Source organism: Dendrobates tinctorius, unplaced genomic scaffold, assembly GCF_039654945.1.
Source record: "Dendrobates tinctorius isolate UK_male_01 unplaced genomic scaffold, ASM3965494v1 ptg000211l, whole genome shotgun sequence".
Classification (NCBI taxonomy): Eukaryota; Metazoa; Chordata; class Amphibia; order Anura; family Dendrobatidae; genus Dendrobates; species Dendrobates tinctorius.
The window spans coordinates 4,936,779-4,963,953 of record NW_027361878.1 but is presented as its reverse complement, the minus strand read 5'-3'; the positions used below and the strand labels follow the sequence as shown (position 1 = coordinate 4,963,953).

Sequence of the window (27,175 nt, the reverse complement as noted above, 5' to 3'; positions counted from 1 at the left end):
CCCATAGACTTGCATTGGCGTACTACGGGCGTAGTACGCTGACAATCGCAGCATGCTGCGATTGGCACGGAGCGTAGGATACGGATGAGAAATATACACCTGGTGCGAGTGACCCCATAGAGAATCATTTGTCCGTGTCTAATGCGTGCTTTTAGCGCCTCTCACTCGCCCGTATTCCTCGCCAGTGTGACTCCGGCCTAAGGTGGATACTGACCACTTAAAGGATGCTCTATTAGTTCACTTAAGGTATGTACACATGTCTTTTTCTGCTCTGTAAATGACTGAAAAAGGGCTTAATAAATGCTAAAAAGAAAAAACATTTATGATCATTTAGGGCAGATTTATCAAACCGTCAAAAAGAAAAATCTGTATTTGTTTCCCATAGCAAACCAATCACAGTGCAGTTTTCAGTTATCAGAGCAGTTTAAAGAATGGAACCTGAGCTCTGATTGGTTGCTATGGGCAACATACAATTTTTCTTTTAGACAGTTTTAACAAATCGGCTCCTATACTCCAATGTAAAAATGACTTGCTGTGCATATGTCTAGTCTTTTGAGCTTTGTTTAACCGCTTAAGATGCGAGATGAACCAAGCCTAAGGCTACTTTCACACTAGTGTATCTTCACGCAGTGCATGGCGCCGCTATGCCCCACCCCCTGCCGCACCCCTTCCGGTTATCTCCTCCCTACTATTGCACAGCGCTGCATGCGATCTGCGCACCCTATCATTAGCATAGGGTGCGCAGACCAGGAGCTGACCGTGCACTAGTAGGATTTTTGCGTGCGTTACGCACTTTTGAAGGTGTGCCGAACGCACCGTGTTGCATTTTGGTGCACTCGGCGCACCTTCAAGAGTGCGCAGCGCACACAAAAATCCTACTAACGCACGGTCAGCGCACCCTATGCTAAAGATAGGGTGCGCAGATCGCATGCAACGCTGTGCAATAGTAGGGAGGAGATGACCGGAAGGGGCTCAGCAGGGGGCGCGGCTTAGCGGCGCCGTGCGCTGCGTGAAGATACGTTAGTGTGAAACTAGCCTAAGGCCACGTTCACATATTCAATATTTGGTCAGTATTTTCCATCAGTATGTGTAAGCCAAAATCAAGTTTGGGTGATATATACAGAAGTGGTGATGGGTTTCTATTATACGTTTCCTCTGATTGTCCCTCTCCTGGCTTTCGCTTACAAATACTGATGTAAAATACTGACCAAATACTGAATGTGTGAACATGGCCTTAAATGGACAGAAAGTCATTCAAGCTATTTTTAAGCTGGATTTTGGAACGCATCTGCTCCAAAAAAAGCTCCTAAAAAGAACACGAATTGCTTATTGGAATTTATAGAAATGTACTAAAATAAAATAAAAAATTCATAATAATCAAAATAACATATAACAAAACTCGATTATTTAGGAAGTATTTTGTTGCCTCTACAAAATATAAAGAACAATCTAAAAAAAGTATATAGTAAAAACTGTGTTTTTTGTAAAAGAATTTGGTTTCAGGCGAAAAGGTCATCTATGGCCATTTTTCATTATATACTACAGTATTGTTTTCACATAATTTCTAGTTTTGATCATATGCTGTCTTACCTTTAGTCTGTGAACCACCCATGTATTATTATGACTGCAGTTCTTCTGATCCGGATATAGTCGGCTCTCAGTGTCAGAAAAGTTGCACAACCCAAGACATGGAATGCGTAAGAAAAAATCTTTGCTACCTACATCATCATTAGTTAAGTTTGTGGAATGTATTTAAAAATGTTATTTTTATACTAACTGTTTGCGTCTAGGGCCCTCTAAGCAGATGACGTTTGAAATCCCCTTTTACTTTTTTGTATGTTTATACAGAGATCTCTCACTGTTCAAAGCTGGTGCAAGAATTGATTGACAGTGTTCAAATTTATTTTGTGTTAGCCACAGCAAAAAAAAATCAGACCCGAGCTTTAAATTTCCGAAAAAATTCCAAAATTAAGCTGCAATCTGATTAGATCATATTAACAATTTAGACACTTTTGTGTTAAATAACAATGTGAACTGGCCTGTAAGGCTACTCTCCCATAATGAGAATTTGGTGAGTTTTTGATGTTGCAGATTTTTTCACTAAATTGTGTTACTTTTTTCCATTAGCTTTTTTAGATGCATTTTTCACGCTTTCTTATGTCTTGCTTTAAACTAAATTTTTTTTATATACGTCCTGGTATTTGGTTTTGACAAAACTTTATTATTATAGTGTTGTATGGATTTGCATTTTTGTGCATTTCTGCTGGACAGATGTGTTTATATCTGCTGATTTTCCACATCTAAACAAGTCTATGGGGAAAATCTGCGCATTAGGGCTCATACTCACTTGCGAGAGACTCGCTCGATTCTCTTGCCAGTCTCTCGCATGAAAACCCGGCACTGCCGCCAGCACTGGGACCGGAGCGTGCAGCTGCATAGAAATACATGTAACCGCATGCTCCGGTCCAAGTGCCAGCGGCAGTACCAGGTTTTCATGCGAGTCTCTCGCAAGTGAGTGTGAATTCTTAAATTCAGTATTGCCGCAAGAGAAATTGACATGTTGCGGATTTCACGCACTGCAGGTCAGTTTATGCAGCATAAAAAAAAGCACAGCGGGCAGGAGATTTCTATAAATCCCATCCACTGTACTGAAATATTGACAAGCTGTTTCTTTGTACGTGAAATACGCACATCTCTAAACTCCCCAAAAAACTTATCATGGAAACATAACCTAAAAGGTGAGGTATCTGATATTTTGATTTGAAATGAGGTCTATTTTGAGAGTTTAACTTGGTATAGCCATCTGGAACTCAATTTTTGGCATGTATCATTTAGCCTATGCTCCAATAATGAGTTTTCGGTGAGTTTTTTTATGGGGTGTATTTTTGAAAAAGCTGAAAGTAACCTATTTTACTTAAAGGGAACCTATCACCCCCCCCGCAGACGTTTTTAAGTAAAAGAGCCAATTTTAAAAATGATTATTTTGGCGGTGGAAGGGATGCTAAATAAAAGAGCCACCTTGACAGAATGCAGCATTAGTGCTGCACAAGGTGGCTCTTTTACTTAAAAATGCCTGCGGGGGGGGGGGGGTGACAAGTTCCCTTTAATTTGGGCAGAAATGATGCAAAAAATATGCAACATCAAAAACTCACCAAAAGCTCATCTTTGGAACATAGCCTAAACTTACAGAGGCAAAAAAAAATTGGCAACAACTACATCAACATATTCAGCCCATTTTTTTATTTATCGTCATTAATTCCACAGCGCTCTACTGACATTATCAGCACTGTCCCTGTTGGGGCTCACAATCTAAATCCCTATCTTTGGAATGTGGGAGGAAACTGGAGAACCCAGAGGAAACCCACACAAACTCCTTGCAGATGTTGTTCTTAGTAGGATTTGAACCTAGGACCCCAGTGCTGCAAGGTGGCAGTGCTAACCACTGAGTCATCATGCCGACATTTGAATCTAGCAGTATATTCTAGGCATAAATAAAAGATCCAAACATGTAACAACTACTCAAACAACAATGCCTTTTTCTTTTTCTCTAATGGTATGATATCCTTCTGCAGTATAGCAACGAATGTATGCCAGGATGTGTCTGCCCTAAAGGTCTAGTATATGACGATAATGGTGGCTGCATTCTTCCAAGCGAGTGTCCGTGTGTATATGGAGGAAAGTTTTATGCCACAGGACTGAACATTAAAATATCCTGCAATACCTGGTATTATGCTTCTTACTATATTGTGCTTTATTTGTGCAAAGTTAGCAGAGCAATAACTGACGCTCTATCATTGCACTTTGATATTCCGGGGAATTAGCCAATCTATTAGTACTAAACCATTCACAAAGTTCCACAATCAAGGCCTAGAAATCCAAAAGCTATATCTTATTTGAACACACATGGCTGCAGATTCATTAAGGTTTTAAGTCGGAAAACTGATGTAAAAGTTTTGAAAAGCCAACATTTTTTGTGAAACGTGGAGCTGCTCTAAAGTTTTGCAACTTTTGCCATTTTTACACCAGTTTGGAGCAGCTTTGCTGACGTGGATAGATTTGAGGAGAAACTGGGGCAGGATATGGTGTGTCCATATCCTGGCATAAAATTTGCTAGAAATGTTACTCCAGTCTCTAACTGTTGTTAAATTTCTGACAAAGCGCACGGAAGCACATGAAATAAAGAGGCGATGCGCCAAATTCAGAAACTGGCATGCTCTTCGTAATGTATTTGGCACATTGTTCTCCAGCGAGCCCTTCATTAAGACTGGTGTGTGTTAATGAATGGTGCTTTTAAAAAACATTTTTGAGGTATGTGCACTCAACGTCTTTTATCCAACGGCAGAGCCGATGGAGTTTTCTTCCAAAAAGTCACTTCAGGAAAAAGTGATCTCATAACTCGACACCTAACAGTTCGAGACGAGTAATTTAATTTGAGTGGACTTGAGTTCTCCTTCAACATATATAATTCTCCAGAATACGTAACTTATGTCATTCACTCTGTGCAAATTCAGCAAAATGGAGGCCAGCTGCGTCTGTCATTTTTCGAAGTTGTACCTGGTCAGGCAAACAGCTAAAGGGAACCTGACAGCTGATACATGCTTAATATGTGTGTATAGAATTGCTAAATTTTAACATTTTGGAGAGTCCATTTTTGGGGGGTAATTCAAGGCATATTCAATTCATCCCCAACAAATGCAATCACCTGTAATCTATAATGTATAATGGGTCCATATATATGCATGTCTAAAAATGTTAATTACCATTTATAAGTATGATTGTACCAATTAGGTAAACATCTCTGCTTTTTCTGCCGCAGCTATCTTTCATTAAACGTGTTTTTCTGGTACATAAAACAGACCAATGTATTGGACGTTGTGAATTTTTTCCAAACAGACCATAAGTCCCTGGATAAATTTGGACATGTACATCAGTATACTGATTATAATGGGTCAGTGTCCTCTCTCTGTGTCGTTCATGGAACACATGGACGATATCCGTACGAACAAGACCAAAAACATAGTTAGAACATGTACATGAAAATTGGAAGTCTGAATGAGGCCTAAGGGCTTCAGTCCGTGTGCTCCATGGACAGTGCATGCACAGCACATATACCCATTATTATAGCCAGTGCGATTTTCCAAGAAGACCAATGGCCTGCATGAAGAAAAAAAAGCAAGAACTACTTTGGTCCATTTTGTGAACCAGAAAAAATCATTCAAAGAAAGGCAGCTCCTGTTACGCCACCATTCACAATGTGGACAAGCACACAAATTGATGTACCGAGCCAGTTATGTCCGGATTTTGCAGTCACGAATGACCTGGTTCAATATGGCCATCTGGACCCGGTCTATAACTGAGGACATGAAGGAAATATGCTTCCAGAATTTATTAATTTGGAAAATAATAGAGCTCAAAGTATAATACAGAAAACATTTGGTTTAATAATTGCTTTCCAGTCTACTAAGGTGACTATTAACACTACTACCTACTGAGTTTTTTTTTATTTTAGTTGAGAAAAGTTTACTTCCCCTATGATCACTAATGACACTCCAATTACAATGACTTAGATTTTAGTAATCTAAATTTTGTTAAATTTGATTTTGGTCTCTTTTCTTACCAGTACTTGTAAGAACAGGACATGGGAATGTACAAAGAAACACTGTCCCAAGACCTGCACATTATATGGAAATGCACATCTCATCACCTTCGATCAGTACCGCAGTGATCTCAGTGGTGGCTGTGACTACATACTGGCTCAGGTGATCACTTGTTTATAAATGTAGTTGTTCTCATTTTCTGACTTGTACTATTAGGCTGGGGTCACACTTACGAGAAACTCGCACGAGTCTCGCGTCTCAATACCCGGCACTGCTGCTGGCACTCGGGACCGGAGTGTGTGGCTGCATGCATTTCTATGCAGCTGAGCGCTCCAGTCCCGAGTGTCGGCGCGGCAGTGCCGGGTATTGAGACACGAGACTCGTGTGATTTTCTCACAAGTGTGACCCCGGCCTTAACAGCATACACACAGTGACATGTAAAAGTTTGGGCTTCCCTAGTCAAAATTACGGTTATTGTGAACACTTTGGCAAGCTGAAGATGACATGATCTCTAAAAGACCTAAAGTTAAAGATGACACGTTTCTTTTGTATTTTAGGCACAAAAAAATCTATATGTATTTCATATTTTACATTTTAAAAATTATAAAAAGGAAACTGGGCCGATGAAAAAAATCGCAGCTCGGTCCTAGGCGGCAGCATTTCAGAGTAAAACATACATCTAGCACCTGACATTTGCTGCCCAGGGACTGGACAGCATGTATCAGGTGTCAGCAGTAGTCTACGATAAAGTTGCAAAATGCATCAGGAAAAGCTCCCAACATATACTGTTGGCTAAGTGCACAGACAGTGTGCACCCAGGCTTATACATAGGTTTCTATGAGTATCCAATAATTCAGAATATTTGCTCATTTCGCACCTTAAGTATACACATGTAGTAGGGGCCCAGATTGGGGGGTGGTCCACTGCTTACCACGACCAAACGATGCAAAGACGAGACGGTACCGTCGGGGCCTCGTCTGTCCTGCGGTCCGTTGTGTCAGGCCACCCCCCTGACTGTCTCTTCCTGTCAGTCCCCTGGTCGAGCTCTTCCACCATTCTTAGTCTTCTGTCCTGAGTCTTCTCCTCCTTAGCGCCTCCTGGGACTAGCCTAGCCTGGAACCCCAACCTGTCCTATTTATCCCCTCTCTCACTGGGAATTTCCCTTCTGGGTTCCTATCTCCCCGCCCCCCATGACTAAGCAGTTTCTATAGCCGTAAGCTGAAGTCAAGTCCTGAACTACTAAAGATCAGTACAGAAATAATAGGTCTAATAAAGCTACTGTATTTTTACTGGTAAGATAATTTGGATGTTATGGGCTCCGAAATGAAATCTCATTTTGGGGTAGAACTGTTAAGACTTAACAACAGATCTGTAACCTATTGCATTTACCATTGTTTTTCTTTCTGCTAAGGATTTTTGCCCAAACAATAATAAAGAGGGAACCTTTCGAATCTCCATACAGAATATTCTCTGTGGACCAACAAATTCAGTGTGTTCTCTCAAAATCAGAATTACTCATCTGGTAAGAACTTGTGTTTGCATTTTCTCATTTACAGTATGTTGCTGCATAGCAGAAAATGCTAAAACATGTGCAGAAAATCAATGCTAAAATATTTGTATGCAAACACATATAGAGTTTCTTGACTGTCATTAACATTGTCCAACAATATATATTATATTCCACTTCATGCAGATGCCAAAAGCTCTGTTAGTTCCAGTATGTAAGTCTTGATTTTGTTTTAATATTCATTTATTTTACTTATGTATATGGCACCATCATATTCCACAGCGCTTTACAGACATTATCATCACTGTCCCCATTGGGGTTTACAATATAGATTCCCTATCAGTATGTCTTTGGCGTGTGGGAGTACATCCACACAAACATGGGGACAACATACAAACTCCTTGCAGATGTCCTTGGTGGGATTTGAACCCAGGACCCCAGCGCTGCAGTGCTAACCACTGAGCCACTGGTGTGTAGGGCAGACGCAACATATTCAAATTTACACTTATCAGCCATAACATTTAAAACTACTTAATATTGTTTAGGTCCTTTTGTGCCACTAAAACAGCCTTGATTCAAGGCATGGACTCCATAAGACCTCTGAAGATTTCATTTGCAATCTTGCACTAAGATGTTAGCTGCAGATTCTTTAAGTCTTGTAAGGTGTGAAGCAATGCTGTAATGAATTGGATTTATTTTTCTAGCGCATCCCACAGATTTTTGATCAAACTGAAATAAAATTCTTGGGAATTTAGAATGCAAGTCAACACCTTTATCTATCTGACTCATTGCTGCAGCTATTCCTAAACTATTTTTTGCAGTAGCAGGGTTTTTTCTTGCTATAATAGGTTACTCCCAATAGGAAATGTTGCAACCATGACGGGGAGGACATTGTCTGCAACAGTATTTTGGTAGGTTGTACTCAGAGGCGTACTGTCCATAGCGGCAAACCATGTGGCTGCTATGGGAACTGCGGTTTGAGAAAGCCAGCCGCAACTTGGCACCTTCAAACCCCTTAGCAGTTGTCCCAATTTCAGCAGTATCTGCATCCACAGGATGTCACAGGATATTGTTGCATAGAACGTTCGATCACGGAGTTAAGTGTGTTTTCATGAAGGACAAAACAGGAAGTCAGATGGTTTCTGGATAAACATTGGCCATCTTAGTTAATGGCATGTTCAGGTGCAAAATAGCAGCCTCTAGTGCAGGGATATCAAACTCAAATAAACAGAGGGCTCAAATGAAAAACATGGACAAAATTTTGGGCCAACCTTGAAATTTAATAAAAAAAAGTCTATAATTAAGATAATTTTTCCTTCTCAATGTAAGTTTTGCTTAAATATTGATTCTAGAACAAGCAAAGCCTAGTACTATAATTACACGTGAAATCAAATGTCAAATAAAAGACATACCTGTGAGAGTATGTGCAGACATTCAGTAACGGGTAATGATTTGGGTGCAGCACATGTCCACTGTGTCCAAAGAGCTGCCAGCTATTGAACACAGGTGAATCCGCACATGTTCATTGAACTGTGCGGAATCACTGAGTCCAATACATTGTTCGGGAGAAAGAAGTCGTTGCGCGTAGGGCAACGTAGGAAACATCCACATCTTGGTAATGAATACTATTACTTCTAGCCTTACCTCTCTCTTCTGCAGATGCACTCTACTGCATCTGCCTCTGTTGGTGGACCAGGAGGGCTGGAGTTTGGAAAACACTGGCCTAGTTCATGTTCTTTTACAAGATGCTTTGAACTGCTGTTCTAGAAAGAATCCAGGCTGAAACACTATTTACAAATACTCCATGAGCTTTTATGCTCCCTTCCCCATTGCTCAGGCAGGAAATGTTTGTAAATAGTGTTTGAGTATGAATTCTTGCTAAAGAAGCAGTTCAAGGCAGCTTGTAAAAGAGAATGAACTAAGCAGTTAAACCAGAACTTTTGATTTTGAGATCAAGGGAAGCAAAATAACATAATGAAATATATTACAAAGATTACTAACTTTGTGAGGGCTGATCAATAATTAAATTTAAAAAGTTTAATTACTCTTTAAATTATACAAATCACATTCTCTGTATGACATCATTATAATGGTTTTCTAATATTTTACAGGACACAACTATAGATATTTACGATGGACGAATAGAGAAAATGAAAAAACATAGCAGCGAGAAAGAAAATAATTCTTATAGAATTGATTTAAAGGCACAACACATTGTCTTCGAGACAGAGGATGTAATTCTCATGTATGATCAGAAAACGACGATTATTGTTCAACTTTCAAATTCCACTGAGGTATGAACAGTTTATTTGTAATATTACTCATGGACACAAAACATGGCTGAAAATGTTTAAGAATCAGTGGAAGGGAAAGTTTTTATCTTCTCATAGCTCTACAGAGCATGGCTGAACCTACAGTAATTAAAATGTAATTGCCGAAAATCCAATTGCACAAGTTTTGAAAACATGAGCTACAACTTAAAAGGGACCTTTCCCCTGTATGAGCATGTTAAACTGACCACATCATAGAATAGTGGCTGCAGAGCTGAATAAAATGTAGTTTTTAATTTTTAACCACCCCTCTACATTGTGGAGATATTAGTTTGTAAAGTTTAGGTTATAGTTTAACTGATTAACTGAGCATTACCAGAGGTTTGTCTCTGGGGTGTGTACTTCTCCTGCATGAGGTTGACCAATCACAAATATGCAGTATTACGAAGGGGAAAAGAAACACTCCCATCTCTCCTCACTGACCTCTGCAGCTACTGTGCAATAATACATAATTCATATGTTCTATATCTCTACAAATACTTCCCTATCTCCTCTCAAGGCAGTTAATGTGAAGGCAGGGTCAGAGCTGACAACTCTGAGATGAGATCTGGAAGTCTTTGTAATGATACATAATAACATAATATATCTCAGTAGTATCTGTACACAGTGGTAGTAGAGTGATGCAGTACTGACTTTCCAGCCTCACTGACTGCCATGAGATGGGATCTGGAAGTGTTTGTAATGACACATAAACTTTACAAGTAGTCATGAGCAAGCACTAAAATGCTCGAATGCTCATTGCTCGAGTCTAGAAAATCATAATACTTGTGTGTTCGACCTGAGTAGCAAGTATAATGGAAGTCAATGGGAAACTCAAGCATTTTTACCGTCACCCCCCCCCACTCCGACGTCTGAAGGGTCATAAAATCTGCTGAAGTCAATGGAAACAGGGCTGAAATGATATGGGAACAGCATAGGAAAGACCCCTGGAAGCATCTCTAAATCCCAGGTCGCTGCTGGGAACAATGTAGTCAGAGTATTATGCCATTTTTACAGGCTAACAATAAAACATGCAAAACCAAAGATAAAATGGATTTGACTGGAAAAAATGTTAAGAAACATTCTTTCCAGGATAGTGACTTGTATATAAGACAAAATAAATACGAGAAAAAATGCTCCTCCACACCTTGGGCTATGTTCACACGCAGTGTTTTGCTGCATTTTTACACATTTTCAATGCTATCAATGGTGAAAAAAACATTCACTAGGTAATTTTAACATTTTAATACCTTATCTGGCTGTTTGGTGTGTAAGACATGATCAGACACATCCTATTTAATTTATGAAGGAGGGACTCTGAAAGTCACAAAGTTTTTTGTTTCTTTTCTGAGTCATTAGGCGCCTCACTACTATTTGTAGAGGGCCACCTCATTACTATTGTTAGAAGGCCAGCAGGTGGCTCTCACTATTGTCAGAAGGCCATCAGGTGACCCTCATTCTGATTTTAGAGGGCCAGCAGCCAGGCCTCACTAATCATTTTTGGAGGGCCAGCAGAGGCTATGCTTTGCATAGCCATATATTGCTACAGCAAAATAATTTATCCATCTGAGGTGAGCACACCTCACCCTAGATGAACTGCAGATAAGAGTGGTAATATTGTGGAATACAGAAGGGAATTTGAACCGTCGCTGAAAATATATTTTCTTGAATGTGGCAGAAACAAACTGAAGAAACGCAAGTAACACTGCCAGCTTTAATGAATTTCTGAGTACAGATCACCGTAAAAGACATGAATCTGTCAATGAGTGTATGACAAAAATTAGCAGCAAGGATTATAATTTATAAGGCAATAGTCCCTGAATAGAAGACTGTAATACGCCAGTTCTTCTGTGACTGCTCACCCTACATGATCTGCAGATAAGAGTGGTAGTATTACAGAATAGAATCTATTTGAATTAGCCCTAATAAAAGGTATTTGTTTAACGTAGCAGCATTAAGGACTGTGATTTCTTCAATCCTGCTGGGGAATATAGTGTAGTATTTCGCATCTACTCAGCCTGATATATAGGAGACCATGATCTTCTGTACTTAAGGCCCCGTTACATTTAGCGATGCACCAGCGATCTCGACCACGATATGACCCGGTCAGGATCACTGGTGCATCGCTAAATGGTCACAAGTGAGCTGCCAGACAGGCAGATCTCACTAGTGATGAAGCAGCGATCGTCGTTCGTACTCACCTGTCAGACGCGGCGAGGGTGACCGTCTTCCGCCTGCTCCATGGCTCACACGTCGGCACCAACAGTAAGCCGACGATGAGAAATGGACCAGGCCGATCTCGTGCGATCAGCGATAGCCAGCGGGGGAGCCGGTCGGAGGTAAGTATCACATGTAGCGATATCGCTAGTGATATCGCTGCTGCGTCACAAAATCAGTGACGCTTTAGTGATATCGCTAGCGATATCGCTATGTGTAAAGGGCCCTCTACTGTACAAACTCTCCTGTCCTGGCTGTGAAATCTTATATGCAGTGTGAGAACTCCCTATGTGACGACCACCTGACAGCCAAGGGAGAAGAGAGCAATGCAAAAAATGGTGTGCACACCTGATGGAATACAAAAATACAACTTTATTGAATACCAAGGACATACAAAGAAAAAACATTAAGAACATCTAAAAACATATGTGTTGCACAATAACCATCCAGCACCCCTGAATGATGTATAAACAGGGCAAAAGTAAACATGTGAAAATACAATTAAACGGCTAGGAGCATAGCAGAATGGAAATATGAAAAAAATATGAAACATCCAAATCACATGCATATGGCCCTAATAAAGGTGACCAAGGCACCAAATGACGATAGTGCCAATCATATAGCCCTACTGACAAAATAGTCATATCTCACACTGGCCGTTAAGAAATGGTGGCGATTGATAGGACAGAAGGATGCATGGTATACTGTAAAGGTCACAGATGGAAAGCAATAAACAAGCAGAGAGGAGAGATAAGTGTCACATGAAAAGGATGTGTAAATGTAAAAAAGGTAGACAGCCCTGTAAAGATAACAATAAATAGATACTACTCCTGATGAAGATGCAGCAAACAGTGATACGCGTGGGATTCTTCCCCACACCCCTGATCTTTGGGGCTTTATGGCTGTTATGGCTTCATGTGGTGGCTCAGAGTAACTTTTGCTCTGAAACCCTGATGGAAGCAGGGCCCGCAATCCTGGGTGTCGATGGCACATGTTCTGTCCTAGGGTCCAACTTGGTCCGGGCTTCCACAATGTTCACCCATATGCTGTCAGTGAAATATAGCATCCCTAGCTACAAGCACTTGTCCACATGTCTGTGGTTAAGTGGACCTTTCCAGTAACAACATTGGTCACAGCAGGGTGAGGATTATGTGGCCCAGAAACACGGCTAATGAGACTGGACCGTGTGATAGACAGGGTTGTTCTGCCAAAGTGACTGAAAACATTATCTGCTATCCATCCAACAACCTTTTCTTGCTGGTCTGGCTTCAAGAGTGGTGTTCTGCACCCCCCTACAAAGTAGGAAAGGAAGCTAGGTCAACATGATATAAGTGTTTGTTGTGCTCCCACAGCAGCACAGTTTTACCTTGCCCATGGCCTCAGTCTCTGTGCTCACCATCAGCATCACGTCCACTTCCCTGTCCTTTACCATGTGCCTTGGCCATTTTAAATTATGTATGATATATCCCTGTTGAGAAAACAATGCATTATAGGAGGAAAAGTTGCCCAGCTAAGATAGATGGATATAGCAATTCCATTGCTAACCAGGCAAGTCTGGCTTTTTGTTTTAATGCACAACTGGAGCGTATAAATGCCATATAATATTTCACTGCTGAAAAAATTTTGCAGTATAGCTATCGCAGGAAAATTTCCACACCTCAGATGGACTTCTTACAGTGCAGTATCAATATAGCAATGCTATTGCTAACCATCCAAGTCTGGTTGTATGTTTTTGATGCATAAATGGGGCAGTATAAATGCCTTATAATATTTCCGTGCTGAAAAAACTTTGCAATATTATTAGCGCAAGATAATTTGACCACCTCAGATGGATTTCTTACACTGCAGTATCAAAATAGCGATGTTATCTCTAACCAACCAAGTCTGCCTTTTTCGTTTTGATGTACAAATGGAACAGTATAAATGCTGTATAATATTTCACTACTAAAAAAACATTGCAGTATTACTATCACAGGAACATTTGCCCACCTCAGATGAATTTCTTACACTGCAGTATCAATATAGCTTTCATAGTATAGGAAAGAAGTTATGCGGCATTCACCATTGCAAATAATTGTAAAAATCCTTTATTTCCTCTTATGGTATCTGGACAAAGTCAGTGGCATGCAGGTAACAGAGGCATATGAGGAGAGAGAGAGAGTGTACAATGGCCGTTTCGCGTAACAACGCTTCAACAGGTTGTAAATTTGCAGTTGTGCCCAAACTCCATATTGATGAGCTCACTAAGCCACTTTTCAATAAATACAAATGGCCATAACCTCAGGATTGTGCTAAGTTTGACCCAATTAACATTTAAGCAATTCGTTACAGTTCCTACTGTATAGTGAAAGAAAACAATACCATATCTAATCGGGCATGATAATTACAATAATTATTTTTAGCTCTATTTTGTGCTGAAATATTCCACAGCACTTTATAATTTTAGAGGGACTTGCAGAGACAATAAAACACTACAGAATAACACATAACACAACAGATACCAAAAGGAGTGAGGTCCATCCTCGCAAGCTTAAAATCTATGAGGAAATAGGGGAGACACGAAAGGTAAATTGTAAAAAGTGCCAGTACTGAATGTTCTTGCATTCAATATAATAAATAGGATTGCTATAATAATACAAGTAAATCTTTCCAATACAAGTAAATCTAACCATATTCAACCCAACATGAAAAGCATGAATGTACTGTGTGTTATAAACAGGTTGTGTACTCATTTGTGTTGTTTGATCATTTAGGGAAAAGTTTGTGGAATTTGTGGGGATAATGATGGACGAGGACTGAATGACTTTACGTCTCCCTGGTCACAAGGATGTATTCATGAAGGATCAAGGTCCATGCCCACACCATGTGCCAACAATCTGGAAAAACTAGCCTGGGCACAAAAGCACTGCAATCTTATTAAGAGTGATGTTTTTGCCTCTTGCCACTCATCGGTATGCAGCAAAGGCCATTATTTGTAACCAATTAAAAAATAATTTTGATTAATTGTGTTAAAAAACCTACATGATTAAGGAGATGTTTAACAAAAATGTATTCATGATCTTTTCAGGTGGACTTTTTCCATGTATTGCCTAAATTAACATGTTTTGAAATACCAATACTAACTTTATATTGAAATAACCTGACCAAACAAAGTGGCTTGTTAGCACCCTACCAGAGACCTAACAAGTTCCTCTGGCAAGATTTACCCCTAGTAATAAATTACTTGATATGTACAAAATTTCGACATCGAAACAGCTATCCCACTGCTTCAAATCCTCCTGGATGTGGAGACCAAGTGGCCAATAAAGCCTATTTAAAGAATCTGATCTGGGTCCTTTAGTAGGGTATGGTGTAGGGGGAAATATTACTGGCTCACGGAACATTAATACAAGAATTGATTTCTCCATTTTTATTTCAATATTGAACAACATAGTGTTTGGCATCGGGTTCCTGCCTCTGCACAGGAGGAATCCCGACTCTTGCCTTCTGCGGTCTTCCATTCCTCTCCAGCCACAGAGGAGCCTGCTCAGCAGACATCATGCCCGGCGTCTTGCTCAGTCTAATACTGTTGGCTTGGTTACTACTGCCAATCAGGGTTCAGCTATACTAACCTGCAATAGCCAGCAGTGAGCAGCTCTTGAGAATAAGTCCTTCTTTCGGCCCACTGAGCATGCCCGTGGGAAGTCCTCTCATTGGAGGTCTGAGGTCACATGCTCAGGTCCTATTGCTGCTCCCATTGGACCACTAGGAAGGTCCTGGAAGGATGCTGCTATAAAAGAGTCGCATGGCCGCACGGCCATGCGCTAGTATAGACTGTAATTGGTAGTGATGTGTGTAATGATAGATGCTTGAGAACCACTGAATGACTCAAAATCCCTTCCCTTTGATATGCATGTTGGTAGGGTTTAGAGTCCTGAGTCAGCGCCGAGTTGTAGCACTGCCTAGCGCCGCAGTGCTCCCAGCTCTTCACACATGCTAGCACCAGAGTGCGCCACTCTACCTATGGCACAACGCTATTGTAGGTACTGCAGCATCTGTTAGAGCGGCGCCGTGTAATGTCCTATGCGCTTTCCAGTCCTGAGCTTAGGCTGGTTAGTGGTGTCCGCCAGAGCTGCGCTGTACACACATCGTGCGATAAGCAATGTGCAGCTGCACCTTGTGACTGCTAACAGGGCACAACATTCTATAGGTGTCTGTCCACGCATCGCTGTTGTGGTGCTGAGCGCTAGTGGGTCTAGAGGGGCTCTAACCCTGTGTCCTTGGGGCAGAGTCCTGTGTCTTAGCTCTAGCGCTCTGTGAGGATAAACAGGCTCTTGCACTTGTTCCAGCGACTCAGTGAGGTAACTGAGTTTGCACCTGTACACACTGGGTCTGCGGTTAACCTGCTGGTGTCTAGTTAGTACTCCGCCATTACCAAGCAGCAGTTAACATTTCTGCACGGTGGACCCCGGGCTGCGAACGCACCTCTATACCATCTTACATTGTTTGGTGTGTTCTGCAAGCCCGTAACATTATACTAGCGCCAGGGTCTGGCTAGTAATGGCGGACGAGCAGCGACTCCACAGGTGCTTCCAGCAGCTGGAGGGCAGGTTGGCGGCTCTCAAGCGCTCAACCTCAGCTCTGGATCTTACCACGGTCGCTGTTCAGGCAGCCATGGAGGCTGTCTCCCATGTGTCCACTGCCATCCCTGCCCCGACTTTGTCCCGCCTCCCGCTGCCCGAGAAGTTCTCAGGCAATAGTGCTTCTTATAGGGGATTCGTGAGCCATTATACAGCTGGAGCTACTGGCTGCATGATTCCTCTCCAAGTGGGCTAAGGTGGGGTTTATTATTTCCCTCCTGTCGGGCAGGGCTTTGGAGTGAGCCAAACCGCTGTGGGAGCGTGGTGATCATGTAGTGCAGAGTGCCTCACAGTTCTTGGGCACTCTGAAGCAGGTCTTCCTGGGACCGTGAGTCACCCATGACACCGCGCTCCGACTGCTGGCGTTGTCACCATCCAGTTCCGGATGCTGGCCTCTGAGTTGGAGTGGCCCGATAAGGTCCTCATTCTGGCATTCTGGAGAGGTCTAGCTGACCATGTGAAGGATGCCCTAGCCACCAGGGAGATTCCCACCACACTAGAGGAACTTATCACCGTCTCCAACTATATAGACCTTCGGTTTGCCGAGCGAAGGTTGGAGCGGTCCCAATGTAGGCAGAGGTTGAGGTTGGCACCCAGTTTTGCTAAACCTCTGGAATCTCCCAATCGGGTGGCCGGAGGCTTCCCGTGTGGGATCCCGGCCCTGGTCTGCTCGAGCTCCTGTGATCTGTCATGTTTGCCGGTAGTCTGGTCGGGTAGAGATGAACGACTTTGTAAGTCAATGGGGAAGAAAAGTCGGCAGGGAGTGGATTACAGGAAACACACCTACAGTGCCAATTTTAATGCCAAAAACATCAATTCTTATTCCTTGAGCTTGTCAACCTTAATTTACTTTATAATAATAGTTAGGTATTGAAAACTGGGGGTTATTTGGCTAAAGTTGTGGGGGGGGTAGTGCTGGCTCCAGATTTTTGTGGGCCCAGGGCCAAAGAGTGTCACTGGCCTCCTTTAACACATGACACAATTCATGATCCTTTGATATTGCAGAGAAATAGCGGTACAGTACAATGAAAAATACTTCAATTCTTACATCACAAGACTGATATCCATTTTAAATTCTCCAATAGCTCCAAAAACAGACAGTATATTCCTCCATACAGTATTATGGCCACAGCATAGTGCGCCATACAGAGTAATGAGGACCATACTGTATATTTCTCCATACAGAATCATTGGTCCCATATAATGTTCCATACAGTATATGATGAGCTCCACATAATGCTACAGTATATGTTGTTCACCATGGATGAAGCTCCAGTGTCTTATGGGCCCAAATAATGCTCCATATATAATGGACCCCATTTCTAATGCTCCAGTGCATAATGGGCCCTGTTATGAGTGAGTCACCGAAGGAGGAAAAAACAAAAATACAAGCCAAGTCCAGAAAACCGGAGAGGTTGGCAGCCATCGGATTGCAGACCCCTGATCCTATTCACACAACTAACAGTAGCCGTGGGGGGTTCCTACGGTGCCCTAGACCCCTCGTTCACAGCCGGAGAACTAAATAAGCCTAAAGAAAGAAAGGGGAAATCTAAACTGCCCCAGAGCAGACCCCAAAGCAATAGACAGCCCCCAACATGTATTGTCGGTGAAAAGCAGATGAAAACACAAACACAGACAGAAAGACAGGTTGAGCAAACGATGGGGCCCAACTAACTAAATAGGAAAGAACAGAATAGATGCTGGCTGCAATCCGCAAAAATTCTGCCAAAATAATGTCCAACACGTCTGATAGAAAAAAGGCCCTGAAGTCACTAGACTTCAAAATCACTATATCAGCACTCAGGTATATTCTGAAGACTGAGCAAAAGATCAACTTGACCAGAGACAAAAATGGAGCTCAGCCTGTACCAACAAGGGCAGGCAGAACACAAACACTAAGTAAACAGACACAATCTCATGGAAAAATAAGAGAGCAAAAACTTAGCTTTCAGAAGACAGGTACTGAACTGGTTTGCAAGAGCTCAGAGCAGAAAGGATCACCAGCAACCCTGCAGGGCATCAGCTGCCTTATATCCACTCAGTGATTCCGGGTGTCCAATCACACTCCGCCTGATCAGATGACAGGTTTTTCCCTTCCCAATCAATTTCACTACCTCTCTTCACCAGCAGAGGGAGTTCATCAGACATCAACGGTGAAGGGGAAAATGAACTCACAACAGGGCCCTGTAAATGCTGTTCCAGTGACTGATGTCCACCTTTGGAATGCTCCAGTGTATGGTGGGCCCCAGATATCATTCTCCAGAGTATGGTGCTCCCCAAAAATTGCTCCCAACCTTTAAAACAATTAAATAAGTCTCCTCGCAAGGCAATCCCTGTACTCTGGACTCCTCGTCATCCCCATCTTCCATCTCTCTGCACTTGGACTCTTTAGGCAGAGGGCGTACAGACGTGATGTCATCGCGCTCTTTGTCCAGACTGTCACTATCAGGAAAAGTGTTTGGTTTCCGGGGGCAGTATGGTTGCAAAGCTGAACCTTAAAGGAATGTCCAGAAGGGCACCACCAGGAGTGGAGCCTGAGGCTTAATTGGACTCAACACGGGCAACCTCAACCATGCCATCCACAAAAAAGCTGCACAGATTGCAAGCTTAATTCCGTTAACGAACGAGACTCAGGCATGCCCCCGCGGTCCGCGTCCAGTTTACTAGAGGGACACGCGAGGCTCTGGCACGCGAGATCGGCCAATAACAGGTCTGTCATGCCATTACATGTCCGGGGCTGCACGCTTGCTACAATGAAAGGACCAGCTTACAGGTGCAGATAACACGCTGAACCCCGTTAGTGATGGGGATCTGGGATTACAATTCTTCCCCGCGAACAAACATTTCCCCGGAAGTGCAGGTCAACCGTAATTCCGGAATTAGGCCTAAACGTCATTCCAGAAAGAATGTGAAAAAATTAAGTGTCCAAACCACTGGTGCTGTAGCTTGCTTAACAGCTGGGCTCCTCTGCTGAGTAGCACGCAGTTCTTACATAAACAGGTGGCATAGCTTGGTTCACGGGTGGCCAACTCTGCTGAGTAGCATACACAGTTACTAGGCCCAAAGTATTAAGTAGTGAAAATGCAGTCAAAAACTGGTTCTTTCATAAAAAGGCATCATAGCTTGGTTCACGGGTGGGCTCCTCTTCTGAGTAGCAGACACAGTTACTAGACCCAAAAGGATTTTCAGGACAATATGCGGTAAAAAATTATTAGAAAAACACGGTGTAGCTCCTTCACAGGTGTACTACACCGCTGGCTACCAGACACCGATAGTATGCCCTAAAACTGTCTGTTATCATTGAAAACCATTATTAATGTGAAAAAACATACGCTTTTGTTTAACGAAACGTTCTCGAACGGAAACTCGAACAGCCGAATTTTAATCAAAGTGTTGTAGTTCGACGAACGGATCTAACACCGCCCAAAACACCTAGAATTTGAACTTGGCCAACAGTTCCACTCAAACACCACTCATCTGTAATCAGGAGGCAGACTCAGACGGTCTCAGGCACAGTATGGATTCGACAAGAGTGCAGAAAGTTGAGAAAGGGTACAGTATCACCGGATAACAGGTATTTTTAGCATAGTTTAAACATTTAAAATCTCCGTGTTTATTTCCGGAGTCTGACAAAGACACTCACAGCCTCAGTATGGATTAGACAACAATCTAAAAAGTAGAAAAAAGGAAATGTTTTTGAAGCGTACACCAGTATACACTGTTGGGGTATTTTTAAATCTTCATATACATTTCTATCTCAGTAAGACAGTCCAGACTCTCCGCAAGAGGAAACGAGATGGATAAAAGTACAGACATAAAGTCGAGTGATTGCAGAAATTTAGGAATTACTAATCAGGGGAAAAACTCCCTGGAGAATTCTCAGAGGCGAAGCTGACCCTCAATTACTTTGTGTGTGGAGACAGCGAAAACAGTTCTTTGTGAAGAAAGGGCTGCTGTATCGCAGTACCGTTGATCCCATCACCGTTACTCACCTCCATCAAATTTTGATCACAGGGAGAGATGTAGACATGGTCCTCACTGCCTATCATGATCTGTCAGGTAACTTTGGAGTGCAAAAGACAGAAGCCACGGGCTGTAGGCGATTCTATTGGATTGGCATGAGAGGGCACATTTAAAAATGTGGGCAGGAATGTCACACGTCTGTGAGTAGGAAAACTGTGAAAGCTGATGATAAACCACCACTGCATCTCATTGTGAGTCGACGTCCATAAGAAATGGAAGCCATTGATCATCTGAAGCTAGAGCTCAGCCAGCAGGACAGGGCATAGCTACGTCTTAACCATCATCTATCAGTTCACCAAATTTGTAGTGGCAGTCCCAAGGAAATATTTGACAGCCTAGACTACACAGCGGAGGAGCAAGGAGAGGTAAATATTGCAAATGCTGGGGCCCTGCCCAAGCAAGGGGGGCCCATTCATGGGCGTTGGGACTGGCACTGGGCCCCTCATAGTACGCCGGTGTGTCTGACGGCGGGTGTGCACCCCCACCATCAGAGACACTTGATGGCACTATGATGGACCCTGTGCCAGCGCCCAAGAGTCGGCCCACCCACCAGTCCAGGGCAATGGCACTCGCACGGTTGCGTGCGCTAGGTGATGACCCCGGCCATGGGGGGAGGTAGCTCAGTTAGGGAGGTTTAAAAAATGGCATATGTTGATGTTGGACATTCAGCAGCTGCAAATGGAGGAATTGGAGAAGTCCGAGGAAGAGGAGGACAAAAGCGAGCCATTTTTCGGCAACCTATGTGTAATCAGGGGAAGGTGGGACAAAATCTTTTGAAACCCATGCATGGTTCATTTTAATGAAGGTTAGATCATCAACATTTGGGTCGACAGACTGGTCCTTTTTTCTGTCAGGATTGAGCCAGCAGCACTGAAGACTATTTCCGATAGCACACTAGCAGCAGGGCAAGCGAGCCCCTGTAAGGCATATTGTGCCAATTCAGGCCAGGCATCCAGTTTAGAGGCCCAATAGTCAAAGGGGAATGACCTGTGAGGGAGAACATCGATATGGGAGGAGAAGTAGTTGGTAATCACAGTTGACAACTGCTGTCTCCTGTCACTTTCAATCGATGCAGTATTACCAGTCGTGTGAGCGGGACTTGAAAAAACTGTCCACAACATGGTCATGAAACCCCTGTCTCCAATGCCACTTCTGATGTGTGCACCACAAACACCTCTTCCATGTTTCCCCCGGCCCCTACGGCTCGTGTGAGAACCATCACCGCTGCTGTGTGCTTGGAATGCCTCAAACAAACGGTTTACCAGAGTTGCTTGTTTGTTAGCCAATATTAGGTCAAGGCTCTCCTGTGGCATGAGGTTTTGGAATTTGCCTTTATAGCGTGGATCCAGGATGCTGGCCAACCAGTAGTTCATCATTTTGGCAATGCGGGGGTCCCTTTTTAGGATCTGCAAGGCATAATCTGACATGTGGGCCAATGTTCCAGGTGTCAATGATGCACTGCGAGTGCTGGGTAGAGAAGCACTTTCTGGCAAACCAACATCCCTCCAGTCACGCACAAACCCTGTACCTGACCTTGCCACGCCAACATTTTCTCTTGCCCCACGAGAAGCATCCTCCTCCCCTAAATAATCATCCCCATCATCATCCTCCTCCTCCTCCTCTTCCTCCACCTCGACTGTCATCAAGGCTTCCCTCCTCCTGTTCCTCATCCTCCTCGGTTGCAGACGCCTGCTCCTTAATGTGCGTCAAAGTTTGCATGAGCAGACGCATAAGTCGGATGCTCATGCTTATGATGGCGTCGTCTGCGCTTACAAGTCGTGCGCATTCCTCAAAACACTGAAGGACTTTACAGAGGTCTTTCAGCTTCGACCACTGAACACCCGACAACTCCATGTCTGCCCTCAAAGTGCCTGGCTGTGTATCCTCCCACAAATGCATTACAGCCTGCCTCTGTTTGCACAGCCTCTCAACCATGTGCAGGGTGGAGTTCCACCTTGTTGCAATGTCGATAATTAGGCGGTGCTTGGGAAGTTGGAGCAATCGCTGCAGCTTCTGCATACGACTGGAGTGTACGGGCGACCGGCGGATGTGAGAGCATAGTCTTCGGAGAAGGCCTGTTAACTCCGGATAATTATTGAGGAAGCACTGCATTACCAGGTTCAAGGTGTGAGCCAGGCAAGGTATGTGTCAGAGTTTTGAAAGTGCTATGGTTGCCACAAAATTCCGTCCGTTATCACAAACTACCTTGCCTGCCTCAAGATGTAGACTGCCCAGCCATGACTCAGGTTGTCGCTGCAAGTAGTCAGCCAGTACCTCTGCGGTGTGTCTGTTGTCACCCAAACACATCATCTTCAACACAGCCTGCTGACGCTTACCACTAGCTGTTCGATAGTGGGACAGCGAGTGTGCAACACTGGCAGCTGTGGATGGAGTGCTTGTGCGACTGCGCTCTGTGGACGAGCTTTCGCTTCTGGAGGAGGAGGAGGAGGCTGGTCGAATGCCTACACCCAACTGTTTCCTATACCGTGGGCTAGGCAGCAATGTCCCACCGCCGCTGTCCCCTGTGGACCCTGCATCCACCACATTAACCCAGTGCGCAGTGATGGACACATAACGGCCCTGGCCATGCCTACTGGACCATGCATCTGTTGTGAGATGCATCTTTCCACTCACTGATTGCTTGAGTGCATGGACAATGCAGTCTTTCATATGAAGGTGGATGGCTGGGATGACTTTGCGAGAAAAGAAGTGCCGACTGGGTAGGTCATAGCGTGGTACTGCGTAGACCATAAGTTCGCGGAAAGCTTCACTTTCAACCAACCGGTAGGGCATCATCTCTAACGAGATTAGTTTGGCAATGTAGGCTTTCAAACCCAGTGTACGCAGATGAGAGGATGAGTACTTTCTTGTCCTACTCATAGTCTCTGGTAGAGTGAGCTGGACTTGAGAGCTGCATATGGTGGAACTAGCGGTGGACATGGCAGACTGGGAGAGAATTGATGATGGTGATGGAGTTGATGTTCTTTCTGATGGCCTAGATTCAGTCTTTCGTAGCAATAACATTGTGATTCCCTGACTGCTTTGGCCTTGAAACGACACCTCAACATTTGCTGCTGGTGGTGTGCTAACCGGTGGGCTTACAGTGGGGCAAACGATGTAGCGTTGCTGACTACCTTCATTGGGAGCAGTTGCACATGTGGTACGTGAGGTTTGGTAGTCCGTCCACGCTTGCATGTGTGGAGCGCCCCACCCAGGGCCTAGAGGGGTGCTCGGTACCAGGCCCGTTGATCTCAATGGGAGTTGTCACGGAAGCTGTGACCCGGTCCTTGGCCCTGGGGCTCCATGGCAAAAAGGGGGATGAATGAACAATGAAATAAAGTTTATGAATAGTTCGTGACGCCACCTGTAGTGTTCGGCAAGTGAGGTGTTAGGCCGACTCTGCATGCAGATCCTCTGGGACTGGTGGTGGGTTGCAGTCAAGATGGTGAAGCTCACCACAGGTGGAGCTGTAGTCCCAGGGCAGTGTAGATGTAGCAATGGAGGAGAGACACAGGCGGTGTAGAGGCTGGTGCCCAGATGTAGTAGTGCGGGGTGTAGTGATGCAGGAATAAGTGGAGGACACCAGGGCATGTAGTTCCAAAGCTTTACTCACAGTCTGCAGCTCACACAGATGCCTGCCTCCGTGCTGTGTCCTCCGGGTCCTGGGCTCAGTCAACCTCCAGGCAAGATAGGATGCTCCCTTCCAACACTCCGCCAACATGTACCTTTCTGAACGTCTCCTCTATAGCGCCTTTAAGTGAAATACTCCTAGTACTGAGTTACACTGGAGTGCCTCCTGACAGATGTTCCCAAGAACTCTACTTGTACGGCAGACAGCTGTAGCCTGCTTTGGGGACTCCTTACTCCTGAGTCCCGGCTTACTATCCAAATTGCTGTTGTGCCCCCAAGTCTTAGATGGGAGTAGTACATTTACAGCCCACTACTCCACCGGTGTCTGCTGCAGGACCATTAGTGTCCATACAACCTCGGGGACCGGGCCTCGGCCTTGCGCTTAGAACTTCTAGGCAGGGTTCTTCCTCCAACTCACGTCCTCTCTGTTCCCTTTTACTCCTTCATTCCGTACTAATCCCTCTCTCTCATAGAAGGTCAGGTTTCAGTCCAATGTCTTTCTCCTTCTTTCCTTTCCTGTGCCAGCTGGCTCAGATCACTGAGGCAGCTGCAGCACTCCTTCCTCCATCCCTCTTCCAGGGATCCTCACTCCTCTCTGAGTGACTCTCTCACTCACTGACTGACTGACCACCTAAACCTTCCTGCTCTTTATGTATTCTAAACTCCACCCGCCTCCCAGCACGTTTCGTGTTCCAAGCAGGGAACCACCAAAGGTGCTCTGCTACTCTCTAAGCAAGAAGCCGCAATGTGGCTTTGCTGAACTACCATGTTGTGTGGGATGCGAGTGTTGGAGCATGGTTAGGAGTTCCCACCTTACCTGGATGGTGGGGCACCACACCTCCGGAGGAGGTGCAGTACCTCTATGGCGACTGAAGCCTCAGGGGTGCCACATTCCCCCATTAAACAGAGCACATCCACGGGCTGCAAAGCAAACACAGTTGACAATATGGAACATACAAAATTTTGGTAATGCTGAATAAACATTTCTTATACTAAACTTCCTAATATAGGAGGCACCGTTTCTTGAACGTTACAAACAGTTTAACTCGCTATCTAAATTTTAAATTATGTAACAGTTTAACTCGCTATCTAAATTTTAAATTATGCTACCTAATTTAAAGCTAATTGAGCAAACTCAATATCAATTCACAATTTCTAGCAACACATCTCTTTCCATTATCTTTCACATTTTCTACTTCTCACGGTCTCTTCCAGACTTAGGATGACAACCGTAGATACCTGGTTCGTCACCTGAAATTTTCAATTCTGCATTCACATTCTCAACATCTTTATTCAAAAACTCTGTAAAATATTCACTATGTTTCTTTCTCAATATACTTCTATAAAATCTGTCATTAATATTTTCATTATACACTATTACGTTCTAGCTTCTTATTCAAAGAATAACATTAAGCATTATTATCAAGTGCAAAGATAGACACTGGTCCAGCGATCGCGTCTGGAAATGTCCCTATGTCGAGGTAGATCTTCTTTCAAAAAGAGAGTCCTACGTAAAACCAAGAGAGAGCACCGAAAGAGGTGCAAACTATATACAATAACAGTTCTGGACCATTCAACATTCATGATCTCCACAGTTCAGGTGTGAAGGCTGCCAACAAAACAGGGCAACTCTGGGAAAATAAACTAGGACATGATAACCAAAAATAGAAAACTGGTGCAAAAATAGAAAACAATGGCACAACTGTGCAAATACCCTTCTGGGTAACGAGATTTATTTTAAAGTAGCATTTTGACTAATTGTGGTCCCCTCCTGGGGTTTCTGGACTGGAACTGCTACCAGGGAAGAAACTTAGGGTGTCTTCATCTTGTTGCTGGTTGCTTTCCAAAGGGCATGGTGGTGGCAACTGGTGCGATTGCCGCCTTGGGCCTTGAAGCTGTGGTAAAGGGAACCCATGATGCATATCGATACCCATCAACTGTTCCTCATGGGTAGGTGGCTCTGTTGCTCTGGTGCGTGGCCTAGCAACGAGGGATGCTGCAGCTTGTTGGCGCTGATGGGCACCTACATGGGGACTCGGCAGCCAAGGGATCCCGAGGTCACTATCCCAAAGCGACCTAGACTCCTCCACTCCCCGAAAATGCCGAATCATGCGCGCCTGTTCCAGCCGTACCCTTCTCAGTAAGGACCTCTTCCACCTCCCCATTTCGGACAGTCCAGTGCCCCCAGCTGACTCTTCCAACTGCCCCATTTCAAGTTCCCTCAAGCCAGCCTCTGACAACGTGAATTTGGGAGGCAACCCATTAGGAGAGCCGGGGTATATACCTGGTGCCTCCTGGCAGTGCGGTCTCTGCTCCAGTGCAGGCATAGTGGCGGTGGACACTGTCCGGTGGGACACCGGGGACGGCGGTGGAGCTAATGGCGGCTCCGGGTCCGCTGGGGTCTCTGGTAGGACCTGCGCGGCCGCGTCAGGTCCGGGCAGGAGCTCCTCTTCTTCCACTTCGGCTCCCGGGGCCTCATACAATTCCTCCGGTGGTGGCGGCAGAGAAGGGACTCCGGATGCTGTCGGTGGTGTGGCAGTGGCTGCAGGCTCCATGGCGTCTGCCTGGGGAAGCTCCGGTATTTCAGCGACGGGTACCGGTGATGGCGGTACTGCTGGCGTAGGCCCCTCCTGGGTGTGCTGCCAGTTCAGCCTCCACAAGGCCTCCTGCCTCAGATGCAAACATTGGGTCAGCCAGGCAACCTCTTCCTCTAGCTGCCAGTGATTCAGCCTAGAAGCAGGGTCCGAGCCTTCAGCCATGGCGCCGGGGAGATCCAGCTCAGTCTCCCCGCGCTCCGCAGACCTCCTTCCCTCTTCTTCCATCATGGCGTTCTGGCGTTCTTCCTGTCTCGGCTTCCTTCCTGCCACTGGCTTCTGCCCCTCCTTCTTGGGGCGGCGTCTTCTTCCAGCACCTCCATACCAAGCCAGTATACGAACCCCTCGGGGGGGTGGGCCATGTTGCCGTTGCATAGAAGCTTAGACAGGGGAGGCCCAGGACAATCCACGCTCTTTTCTTAGGACCGCCCATATTATCACGCCCTTCTTCTCCAGGCTGTTGGCCATTTTTAGTATTCATTTCACAGTCTATTAAATTGGGTCTTCGGCACATTCTCACAAGTTTTAAGTCCAACAAATCTTAGGCACACAGAACCCGCTGGCATCGGGTCTCGTCATCCTGCTTGTGACGCCAGAATGGAGCGCCCCACCCAGGGCCTAGCGGGGTACTCGGTACCGAGCCCGTTGATCTCAATGGGAGTTGTCATGGAAGCTGTGA

At 44.4% G+C, this 27,175-nt stretch overlaps 1 protein-coding gene across 1 annotated transcript in view; it reads left to right on the top strand.

The window, feature by feature from the left end:
• LOC141058203 (mucin-5B-like) overlaps positions 1-27,175 on the top strand; it is a 90,150-nt gene that overhangs the window by 16,017 nt on the left and 46,958 nt on the right. Inside the window, exons 10-15 of the mRNA XM_073554350.1 lie at positions 1,597-1,697; positions 3,573-3,724; positions 5,621-5,759; positions 7,009-7,119; positions 9,216-9,398; positions 14,384-14,581. Coding sequence (XP_073410451.1) covers positions 1,597-1,697; positions 3,573-3,724; positions 5,621-5,759; positions 7,009-7,119; positions 9,216-9,398; positions 14,384-14,581 — 884 coding nt within the window. The remainder of the gene's footprint in view (positions 1-1,596; positions 1,698-3,572; positions 3,725-5,620; positions 5,760-7,008; positions 7,120-9,215; positions 9,399-14,383; positions 14,582-27,175) is intronic.